The sequence below is a fragment of the Musa acuminata genome, chromosome BXJ3-11 (assembly GCF_036884655.1).
Source record: "Musa acuminata AAA Group cultivar baxijiao chromosome BXJ3-11, Cavendish_Baxijiao_AAA, whole genome shotgun sequence".
NCBI lineage: Eukaryota > Viridiplantae > Streptophyta > Magnoliopsida > Zingiberales > Musaceae > Musa > Musa acuminata.
Window position 1 is genome coordinate 1,924,288 of NC_088359.1, and position 12,620 is coordinate 1,936,907.

At 42.8% G+C, this 12,620-nt stretch overlaps 1 protein-coding gene across 2 annotated transcripts; it reads left to right on the forward strand.

The window, feature by feature from the left end:
- The first annotated feature begins 21 nt into the window (after positions 1-21).
- LOC135653447 (B3 domain-containing protein Os02g0683500-like) lies at positions 22-4,776 on the forward strand. 2 transcript variants are annotated; one of them, XM_065175434.1, is made up of 2 exons: positions 22-4,031; positions 4,498-4,776. In XM_065175434.1, exon 1 carries the CDS (start codon positions 392-394, stop codon positions 1,415-1,417), a length of 1,026 nt encoding a protein of 341 aa, XP_065031506.1. In that variant the 5' UTR covers positions 22-391; the 3' UTR covers positions 1,418-4,031; positions 4,498-4,776. The 2 variants fall into 2 exon arrangements, with proteins under 2 accessions (XP_065031506.1, XP_065031507.1); XM_065175435.1 differs by having other exon boundaries at positions 22-1,828.
- Positions 4,777-12,620: the final 7,844 nt, after the last annotated feature.

Below are 12,620 nucleotides of genomic sequence, written 5' to 3' on the forward strand. Positions count from 1 at the left end.
CTCTCTTAACCTATAGCAGCAGCATGGCTAACATACCACCATCCTTCTTCTGGGAAACTTCTAAGGCGGTCTCGGTTGGTAGGACAAAGAATAAGCCACGAAAACAAGCTAATATAGTGGTGTTACGATGCACTCAACATCTCATCTCTTCTCCCAAGGGGTCAATGGCATCCCGCTTAATCTACAAACCTTTCTACTCTGCAGTCAAAACTTGAGGCACCGACCCCCCGCCCCCTTTGATTCTTTCTTTAGATCGCAGATCAGGATAATAGAAGGAAGGAAGGAAGGAAGGAAGAAATAGGAAAAGAAGATACTAATATCAGGGGAATAGTAGCCCTCCTGCTGCTGCTGCTGCTGCTGCTATCACTTTTAGTTGGGGTTTCTTTTGAGGATGGAGTTCACGCATGGAAGAAGAAATAGGTTTTCCATCACCGAGAAAGAAGAGAAAGGGGAAGATTGCAGATATGCTGCTTTCGTACCTTCCCCTTCTTCCTCCTCGTCGCCATCGTCCTCCTCCGCTCCTTTCAGGCGGAACGACGGCTCCTCGGCCAACGGCGACAACCTTTTTGTGGAGAAGGAGCACATGTTCGACAAGGTGGTAACGCCAAGCGACGTCGGCAAGCTAAACCGGCTGGTGATCCCGAAGCAACACGCCGAGAGGTACTTCCCGCTGGACGCGTCGGCCAACGAGAAGGGGCTGCTGCTCAGCTTCGAGGACCGCACCGGCAAATCTTGGCGCTTCAGGTACTCCTACTGGAACAGCAGCCAGAGCTACGTGATGACCAAGGGATGGAGCCGGTTCGTCAAGGAGAAGCGGCTCGACGCCGGGGACACCGTCTCCTTCAGTCGTGGCGTTGGCGACTCCGGTCAACGCAATCTTTACATCGACTGGAAGCGGCGGCCGGAGAACCACGACCCGGCCCGGATGCCCCGCGTTCCTCTCCCGGCCGTATCCTTTGTGCGGTCGGTAGGACCGTGGGGCGGTCACCTCGTCATGCCACCGGCGTCGGCGTACGACCACCGCCGCGAAAGCTATGGATACAGTGTCGCGAGCCCGAGTGCTATCGGCAGACAGCTTCTTTTCTTTCGTTCCCCAGAGACCGGGCCGCCACCCGTGAAGGTGCAACCCAGTGGCAGTGGCGGCCTGTCCATGGTTCTTGAACCGATGCCGGAGGTCCACAGCCAGGCGACGGCCAAGCGTGTAAGGCTATTCGGAGTCAACCTTGTCCGTCCCGAATCAGAAGGCGACGGCGGCGGCGGCGACGGCGGCGAATCTACATCATCTTGCCTGTTACCATCGCAAGAAACATCTGCTCTCCATCTCCTCCGATTTCAGCATGGCAGCGTCGAGTCCTCGTTGGCATCATCGTCCTCGATGAGCAAGGAGCAGCATTCGTCGTTGGATCTTGACCTATGAGGAGGAAGGACCCTGCGAGGGAGCATATTGCCATTCACATCCTGATCAATTGGGATGGAAATCGAACCCGAATAGAATGAAAGTTTTGGAGGTTCTTTCTTTAATCTTGTGCTTCTCTTTTACTCTTAAAAACGGAAGAACGGATGGGTGCATCCAAATCAAGAGCTGGTTTAATCCTCCATAATCTTCTCTTAAAAGTGTAAATACGCTGGAAGATTCAAAGGCTCGTAAGCCCACAACATAGGATTCTTTTGCTATAAACTCTCATGTCTTTGTTGATCTTCCTTTGAATTGGAGTTTATTCCAACTCCTAAGCCAGGTTTTAACAGCGTCGTCTCTCTCAGAAGATTCCAAACTAGTCGATTCGGCATTCCTTAAAATGGAGGACAGACAGTTCTGGAGCAAATAGAGGTCAGATCGCAATCCTTCTCTGTCCATTTTCCTATCTTGCATTTACCGGGATTACTTTTTGGTCTGCTGTGGCAGCGTTACAATACTTTCATCCATGCACTATGGGTAGCTTAGGACACGACTCCATACACCTGCATATGTTTTCTTCCTTCCCTTCCTTTTAGCTGAATGTCTTGTAGAACTTGTGTCACCGAAGGAAGTTGCAGAAGGATGAATTACCTGCTCCTCATTTAATTAAAGGCTGTTAAAGTTGGATTATCCTTGCTTTTGCTGCAAATTTATTGAGTTCTACCTGTTGATATATGTACACAAAGGTGCGATGTTCTCCATAGTTTCATGCTTTTACTGGATTATTAATCTTCTTACTCCCAAAATTAAACGGAGAAGTTCATATGATTTACATGTAAATGAAACTTTGAAGGCAAAAATAATCTACATGTTTAGTAGCTTTATCCCAATCTTTTCCCTACAAGTATTTCGTTGTCTCTAGCAATTTTCACTCAAAAATTGCTCCTTACAATTTTCATTAGAAGAAAATCTCCTTATATGTTCCGTTTAAAATGTTAATTAGTGATTAACTAGCCATTAATGCTTCCAATCTCGTGAAGGTTAATTAGTAATTAATCTGATCGAAAGCTGGTATTGTTCTATCAGTCATGCCATGTTCATTCATTGCTGATGCTACAAGAGAGTGACATTTATATCACTTTACCGTAATGCTACAGACTGGTCCCATGAAACTCTTCCACCGAAAGCAAGGTTAGAAAGACAACAACATGGCTACTACTAACATTTTATTTCATTTCTCCGGACTATAATAAGATCGTAATTGGCTCCTACTTGAACAAAGAGATACCTTCTTTTAGTTTTACATGGTTGTGCACATGAGTACAACATCATGCGGTGATGAATAGCTTGTGCTTATCGACGCAGAATAAAACAAGGTTCATTCATGCATATTATATGGGTCTTCTCATTGTTTCTTCGGAAAATGCTAGTTATGACTTGGAAAATTTTGCGCTTGCGATACCGATGTTGATTAAGGAATAACTCATTGTCAATTTGTCTAGTACAGTGTCGGATACATACCTAAGTATTTGAAGAAATTGTGTGGTATTCGTGTTGATTAATGTTATATTGGTCATGAACATATATATTATAGGTTTGGCATTGTACGTAATCAATTCACTTACTTTCAAATGGTCGTACTTTGATATGCTAATCGAGTTTTATATAAGTACTTTTTCTAAGTCTTATTTATTTGGTCATCTTGGCATGCTAGTTTTATTTAGGGCATCTCTCAACATGCCATGGCGGAATCCCTTTGCTTTTGCAACATCAATGAATTTTGCTCACATGATAGCATACTGTGAAACTAATTAAGATGCAATCCTTGCATATAGAATGGACATGTTATTGATTGATCACACATGTTATTGATCTGATTTGAAGACGTCTATTGAGGGGGAAGAATTGCTATTATTGTACTATGTATCAAGATGAATGAGCATGCACATGACAATAGGTTTGGTCCTTTGAATTTGAGATGATAGTTAACAACTTTAGATAGAACAGCCATTGAATCAGTCTTCTTTTGTCTTGATCACAAGATCACAAAAAATGGTCATGTAATTTGCAGAAAACAATACATTGGCACAGTTGAAAAACTTGTAAATGCATATGTAACCTAAAGATATGATGTCTATTACAATATTATATTTTTCATAGACCTTTTAGACAGCTGAATGGTATTGCTATTGGTCATGAATTATGACTCCATCTCTGAGGCCATGATGATGCATTATGAAATTTAATTTGGTGAACCAGTTGAGTATGTATGTTTGGGCAACGAACATCATCCGTATTGCTAATTGTCACAGCATGCGAAATAGGGTATTCTTCTATGGTTAAAGAACTTGCAATTTATAGAGATTAAAGCTTTGGGGCCACAATGGTGTCAATTTCATTTATCATAGCTTTGGGGCCATAATGTTAAACGTTGGATTAGAGTGATTCCAATTCCCTCAGATAAGACTCCTATTGTTCAGTTTGATGTTTGCACTCCTATAAACTAATCTCACTAATAAGCATCATAATCGCGTGTCTTAGTTTTCTAACTCGCAATTTACTTATATCTTTTAGATATCATGAGCCTCTTCTTGAAGTGTCCGTATAAACTATTGCAATTCGACGTATGTTGGATGTAAGCTTTCCCTTATGGTTCATCTATTGAATTCTTTCCTTGTGTACATATGCTTGTGCATTTTCTGCTACTGCTGCACTCGGCCAACAATGAGTTCCTCTCTGATGTTTGGTTTACGTGCACTGAATACTAACCCAAATTTTAAAGAGAAAGGAATTAGAAATTTAAATAAATAAAGTACATATATATATATATATTCTCTTTTATGTATGCATTCGTGGCATTAAAGAAATGATGAAGATGAGAGTTGTACAATGTGCATTTGAGCAAATCTGTTCCAGTCACCATGTTAATCAAAACAATTTAGTTTAGTTGCAGTAAGAAGCTGATTTGATGTTGTTGTTTTATTTTTATTTTACATTTTTGAAATACTAATGTGGCAAGCATAATTGGCTAAAAACAAGCATTTGATTTTGATTTGCTCAGGCTTATAAGACTTACAAGTTTCTTTTGTGTTCCTGATCAGATCTGAGAGTACTGACTGGTGGCTTCTTGAAGCACAATTTAGAACTTTTCCTTGAAAGGAAGGTTTCCTGTGAAGACCTGCAGAAAGCGAATATGATGGTAATTCTTGATCTGATCTGAACATTGGTATCATATAGTTTGATCTCTAGAACTGAGCAATTTGTAGAATTGACCAATAACAACAAAGAAAGATAGGATGAAACTTGGACTGAATTGTCAGAAGCAGTGACAGGAAATTAAGGATGGACAGAGTAGTTATAAATAATGTTCGTTGTCTTCATGTGGTGTCACCGCTCTCGTTTTTATATGAATTTAGTCAATATTGTGCATTTATTGTGATGGAAATTTCTATCGGTCCACTTGATATTTCTCATCCGTCGAGATCAGAAATCATCACATCATGCAGGCTTGAATAATGCACCCCAAAGAAACTGGAGGAAGATCTCATGGGGACTTCGAAACATAGCTGTTAACTTTTGAAGAGGACGTAACTTCAAAATACTTTCCCTACATTTACCCATACTACCTTTTTCTTTGGAAGCTCATGTCATTTGCGTATCCGATGCAGAAATAAGATATATTATAATATTACAAGATGGTAGATAAAGGCTGATTAGTACACGATTTGGGAGTAGTCTAAATCTGTAACTTCATAATGTTAAACAGGGACTTTCTCACATTTAAGATGACTTGCTTTTCTTCTCTTCCTTTTGAGATGGAAGTCTGCATCGGCTGATGAAGAGTTTCCGGCCGCTATACGTTGAAGGTTTCAACATACCACTATGATCACTTGGCCGGCAAATAATTGCCAAGTGCTTTGGTATGCCCACGTGGTCAGAATCACTTTCTTTGCACATTGTCCTTTCCTATGGGTCTCATATCATGCAATCAAATTATATAGACAACAATATCTATAGCATGTGATCTTTGGCACCAAGGAACTAATATGCTTGCAGCACTTTCTCATGGCACCACTGTTTCCCATACATGGTGCGCTCATCGGCATGGGCGTGGCAACAAGCTCTCTCAACCTTAGCTCGAACATGTAGAAGCTATAATGTAGAAGAAGAAGACAGATAGCTGGTCCCTGTTCATGCTGAGAGAGCAGATGTGGTACGCATGTAAGCTAAGGCAAAGTGTGCATGAGCCTGCTCTCATCTCCAAGGTGGTCCAGGGGCTGCTAAAACTTTATAGCGAGTACCGAGTCTTAAGCATCTGTCTTTTTTAATCTCATGCCCGGCCACTGCTGTCCATGGCTGGACTCGTATCTCTAGATGCCTGCATGCTCTCTCTTTTGGCTGAGCTCAACTACCGCCAACACCACCACATGTTCTTGATGATGACCTCTCCTTGATCCTCAGTGGTGTTTCAGAATGACAGGATCAAACCCTTTCTTACCTTAGCATATATGTGATAGACCTCATTACTTTGCTTTTCTGTCACCTTAGCCCACTTGGATGTTGGGTTATTTCCTTTCACACTTGCAGGCAACATGGCATTATTAACCTATATTGATCGAAGTTGGTTTAAAGTGCTCAGTACTGCACTGCATCAGTCCATCTATATACTTCTTTACTGAATGGATGCTAGCATAGCGCATAGAGAGAGAAAGAGAAACTTCGTGGTTCGTACCTCTCAACATTGATTTGTTTATTGTAAAGGAAGCGGTGTTTCTTTGGTGAGCGGGTGGGTGGGAAGGACGCGGGTAATGCGTGCAAAATGATACGACCAAGGGTTGCATGGGACCACGTAGGTTGAATTTTCCTGTGCATCAGCTAGCAGCGGAACTTCTTCATCACTTTGACCTTATTGATCTACGACAAGGTTGGGACGATAAAGTTTCGTGTGCAGGAGGGAGAAGCAGTAAAATAGACTTGTTGCTGGTTTCTACAGGCCTCGTGTTGTAGAAACCGCTACCTTGTTTCGGTGCACTACAGTTCTGACAGAGCTCACATCCACACGAGGTTTATTGGCAGCGAATGATTGGTTTACACGGAAACAGATCAATGGCTATTTGTGCTGGTGATTTGCCAGAATCCGCCCGTGGGTCGTAGGTTAAAACACGATGGTAATATAGGGTTTTACATCTCATGAAGGATCCTGCAAATGCAAGCTCTCAACGGTGGAAGCTGCTCCGGCAGTGGCCCCGATCTGTCAGGCCTTGATCTGTGTGCCCAATGAGGGTGACAGGGATCTCTCTCGATCAGAGGCAAGGCCGACGTCGCTCCCATCCACGTACATGCGTCCACAGGGATCCTGCGGGCTTATAATCGTCCTTTTATGAATGGTTTCAGAGTTCAGTCGTTGGCCATGCCCGACTGGCCCTTGTGCTTGCAGTAGGAAACAATCTTTAAGAGGCCTCATTAATGGAACATATATTGCTCTCCTTTCTTATTTCTGCAGTTGCCTCTCTCTCTCTCTCTCTCTCTCTCTCTCTCTCTCTCTTTGTTTTGTTTTTTCCCCCTTCTTAAATTCCGGTATCTGTTTGAATGCATCTTCTTCACTCCATTTATGCATTGTGGTTGCTCGTTTCTCGATTCATATCGCTTATATGGTAGTGCAAAGTTTGACGTGGTTATTATTATCATTGACCCTAAAATTTCAATAGCCGTAAACGGGGGACTTAATCCCAAAAAATGTGGATTACCTTCCCAACCTTCAGATCTAAAGTTCGAGAATGCAAGAACAACCCATCGGCTGATACAGTAAAACAAACAGTAGAGGAGCCTCTGCTAGCTGCATCCTGATGTCTCACAGGCCTGCAGCACAAGTGGCGTATATCAATTAGAGCTGCAGACTCGAACGAGAGTAACAAAGCATGGGAAACTAGAGACAAAAAGGAAAACAGCAAGCAGCGAAAAAGGCGGCCCGGAGGAAGACGAGCGAGATGCGTGTTGCAGAAGCTTGCCCAAGAGTTACGTGGCGAGAGTACCGCTACAGTTTCTCCCTCCCTTCTCTGCTAGCTGCCATGGCTTTTGGGGGTGGGGACGCCGGACGGGCGACGGAGTCGAGCACCTGCATGCCTCTCGTGGCCTGAGGCGGGCTCGCACTCCCACCAAGCGAGCTGCTGCTCTGATGCATGCACTGCGTGCCTCGTTGCTTTCATGCCGTTCTGGTGTAAGCTCCAACCCCCCTGCGCTGGCTTTACAGCCCTCCTTTGATGGTTACGTATTAAGCGCGGGCTACGAGGCGGGAGCGCAGCGGCCCTGCGCCTTTTTCTTGTTGGCTTCATTCATCCTTCTTGGAAGGAGCTAAGCAATGATGTGCATCTGTAGTTGGGTTGTTGGGTGGGGCCCTCATACTAAGTAAGAGCATCATGGATAATTTGGTAATTTCAATTTATATTTTCAGGCCTCGAGAAATATAAATCTTGTGCCTCGACGGATTTGGTGGCCCAAAAAAGCCCAAAAAGATCACAACTTGCCCGAAATTGACTGTTCCCGGCCCCATCTGCGGCTGATCTACATCTGATCGAGCACGTGTCCACCTCGACTTGATTGTTCCCTGCTATCTCGACCAATGATTGATCGACACGATTCATCAAGAAGCATCGTGACGTGTCAATTCACGAGAGGAGGGGCCGAGAGAGTGATTGACCCTGACGTCTTCGAAATGACCTCACGAGGCATCTTCGAAGTAGATGGGCTGTTCTTAATGGAGATCCGACCCGTTTACGAACGATTAGCAGGCCTGGCGTCCGTTAAGCCCAGCAAGAAATGGTTGCTTCTGCTTTTACGCATGAGGATTATCTTTTATATATATTACATTTTTCTTATTTGATCAGAAAAGACCAATCGAGCATTTTGAGAATTCCATCTTACATGTGTTAACTATTGCATCGTTCATTTTATGACTTGAGATTATGGATTCAGTGTCCTAAACAATGGATCTTAATCTTATAGCCAAAAGTTTATTCCCGAGTTGCAACTCATATAGTGGCATATTCTTTAGAACGGACATACTGGATTGGGCATGAATCGGGGTCTTGGAGTGGCACTTAATTTCATCGAAAGATTAGCTTAAAACCATCGCATTGTTGAAATTTCAACACTTGCGGAGAGAAGACTTCAAGTCGCAATCCTTCGATCGATGCGACTACGGGGAGAGAGAGCATCTTGGATTCGTGGATCTCTATTGAACAATCGTATCTAAGCAAGTTATGTGAATATTTGAGTAGCTAATAAAAGAAAAATCAATCGATACAGTTGTTATGGTAAGTAACTTTTTCAGCCGTGACCTCGGGGTCGACGCGGCTGGTTCAGGGCTCCAAATGGCTGGGATCAGACGTGTTAGAACTAGCCCCAGGATATTTACCACAAGATAATTTTGGCAACACAACAAAGACAATAAAGCGGAAAGATAAAAGCGACAAGAACAAACAAAACACCAGAACACCAGATATACGTGGTTCGGTCAATTGACTTTGACCTACATCCACGGAAGAAAGAGGAGCAAATTACTACTATAAAAGAGGGACACTTACAAATGCCTTAGGAAGATGTTCCTAGGCCATAAAACACCTTCAGCTTACTAAACAAGAATTAACCGAAACCGTAAGCAGGTTTTCTTGTGGTGCCTCTTGTGCTGCCTGTGGTACATCTGACTTCAAAGCCCAGGCCCTTATTTATAGTTCCAAGACGAGACAACAAGTCTAATTTTCCCGATGTGGGACTATGGGACTTGCCAAACTAACAAATCTCCACCTTGGCATGTCCCAACAAAACTTGCTCCACCTTCTTCACAAAAGCCCTAATGGGCAATCACCAACAATGAACACAAACCAAGTCCAAACACTGCTTGAACTTGTAAACCGGAAGAGGCTTCGTAAACATATCAACTGGATTGTCCTTCGTATGAATTTTCTGAACAAGGACCTTTCTCTCAGCAATCAACCACTTAGCGGAATTATCAAAAGAAACTGCATCTGAATAGGTAGTAGGCTCACCAACTTCACTTGTCTCTTTTGCAACAGACAAAGCATATGCAACCAAATCTGCATACCTTTGTGGTGGTCGAATATTTCTCCGTGGTCTATCCTTGGCTATGGAATATTGCTCTTCCTCTGGATCATCTACGTCAGTAGACTCGGGACCACCTACTAGCATTCTTTGAGTAGAAGAGTTCAACTTAAAAGAATCTGAACTACCAATCTCAAGCTCCACCTGCTTCTGCGCACTATCATTTGTACAACTAGTAGAATCCTCTTTGGAAGATAATATAAATAATTCATCAAAAGTAACATCTCTACTGATTATAAATTTTGGGGATTTGAGATCAGGACACCATAATCTGTATCCTTTCACCCCAAAAGCATACCCAAGGAAAATATACTTTTTAGCCCGAGGCTCTAATTTTCCTTCATTTACATGCATGTATGCTGGGCACCCAAAAATTTTAAAATCAGAATAATCAGCAGGAGTACTTGACCAAACTTCCTCTGGAGTTTTAAAGTTAAGTGCTGCAGAAGGAGCGCGGTTGACAACGTAACAGGCCATATTAATCGCCTCTGCCCAAAAGTCTTTTGTCAACCCTGCATTTGAGATCATACACCTCGCTCTCTCCAAGAGTGTTCTGTTCATACGTTCGGCCACACCATTTTGCTGAGGCGTCATCCTAACAGTGCGATGCCGAACGATTCCTTCATTTTTGCAAAATTCTTCAAAGTCACCTTCACAAAATTCCATGCCATTATCTGTTCGAAGCCGCTTAATCTGTTTACATGTTTGCTTCTCAATCAAAGCCTTCCATTGTTTAAATGTTAGAAAAATATCATTTTTATGCTTCAGAAAATAAACCCAAACTTTCCTAGAATAATCATCAATGAAAGTCAACATATACCTAGCACCACCCTTAGACTGAACTTGAGCTGGACCCCAAAGGTCTGAATGAATATAGTTAAGAGTACCTTTCGTTTTGTGAACTGTCGGAGAATTGAAGCTGACTCTTTTCTGCTTTCCAAAAATGCAGTGTTCACAAAAGTCCAGTGGCCCAGTACTCTGTCCGCAAAGTAGACCTCTTTTGCTCAATATGCTCAAACCTTTTTCGCTCATATGACCCAAACGCATATGCCATAATTTGGTGATGTCAGAATCAGACAATGATGATGACGAAACTGCAACTGAACTTGTGACAGTAGTTCCCTGCAGAATATACAAGCTACCAGACCTACAAGCTTTCATAACAATAAGGGCATTTCTAGAAACTTTCATAACTCCACCTTCAGCTGTGTATTTACACCCAAGAGCTTCTAGGGTGCCTAAAGAGATGAGATTCTTTTTCAAATCAGGAACATGTCTAACATTAGTGAGCGTCCTCACAATACCATCATGCATTTTAATTCGAATTATGCCTCTACCAACAACATCACATGCGGCATTATTGTCCATCAAAACAATTCCACCATTACAAGATTCATATGTGGAAAACAAATCCCTATTGGGACACATGTGATAAGAACAACATGAATCTAAAATCCATTCATTTTTAGACTTTGTCCTGTCATCAGTAGCAAAGAAAATATTTCCAAAATTCTCATCAGAAGCTACACTAGCTTCAGCGGACTTAGTAGTTTTCTCAACAATTTTTTCCTTTTGCTTTAATTTATTTTTCAATTTAAAGCAATCAGATTTAATGTGCCCCATTTTATGACAATATCTGCATTCCAAATTTCTATGTCTGGATTTAGATCTAGATTTAGATCTACTACTGTCAAATTCTCTTTTATCCATTTTATCCCTGACAACCAGACCCTCAGCCTGATTTCCTCTACTTTCCCCAGTGATATCTCTGTCTATTTGCTCCTTAGATTTTAGTACAGATTTAATTTCCTGATACGAAACTGTTTCTTTTCCATAAATCAAAATATCACGGAAATGCTTAAAAGATTGGGGAAGAGAACACAAGAGCAACAAAGCCTTATCCTCATCATCAATTTTTGCATCTATATTCTCCAAATCCATAACCAAAGAATCAAACTTATCAAGATGCGAGAGTATAGTTGTACCTTCAACCATCCGAAGCATATACAGACTCTGCTTCAAGTAGAGACGATTCTCCACTGTCCTCTTCATGTACAAGGCTTTAAGTTTGTCCCACATGCTCTTAGCCGTAGTCTCCGTAGCTACCTCCCGTAAAACCTCGTCAGAGAGGTTTAGAATGATGCTGGATCGGGCCTTCTTATCCATACCCGCAAGATCTTCCTTTGACGTACCATCTGGAATGTTCTCAGCACCCTGAAGTGCCAAATCAACTCCGTCTTGAACCAGAATGGCCTCCATCTTGAGTTGCCACATGCCGAAGTTGACATTTCTGTCGAATTTCTCAACAACAATCTTTGTTATTGTCATTGTTGCCAAAAAATCCCAGAACCAGGCTCTGATACCAGTTTGTTAGAGCTAGCCCCAGGATATTTACCACAAGATAATTTTGGCAACACAACAAAGACAATAAAACGGAAAGATAAAAGCGACAAGAACAAACAAAACACCAGAACACCAGATATACGTGGTTCGGTCAATTGACTTTGACCTACATCCACGGAAGAAAGAGGAGCAAATTACTACTATAAAAGAGGGACACTTACAAATGCCTTAGGAAGATGTTCCTAGGCCATAAAACACCTTCAGCTTACTAAACAAGAATTAACCGAAACCGTAAGCAGGTTTTCTTGTGGTGCCTCTTGTGCTACCTGTGGTACATCTGACTTCAAAGCCCAGGCCCTTATTTATAGTTCCAAGACGAGACAACAAGTCTAATTTTCCCGATGTGGGACTATGGGACTTGCCAAACTAACAAGACGTGGCTCCCCTTGGGATGTTGTGGTGGCTGATGCAGGGGGTCTGGCTGGAAAGTTCTGCGACGCCAAGTGGATTCGGCAGCGGTCGAGTTCCTGCACACAGGTCGGGTCGGTTGCTCGACCCGACCCCTCCGACGATCAAGTCAATGATGCGGAGAGGAGTTTTTGAGTGAGATTGTCCCCCTTGCCCGTTGGGAGCCAGGGGTTATTTATAAGTGGGTTTGATGTTACCTGATGTGTCATCCTACCGGAGTAGGGTCGTACCTCTGATGGCGTCTATCGTCGTCGTGGGCGTTGCGTGGAAGGCCGAGCTGCCGCAGGGCATGGGG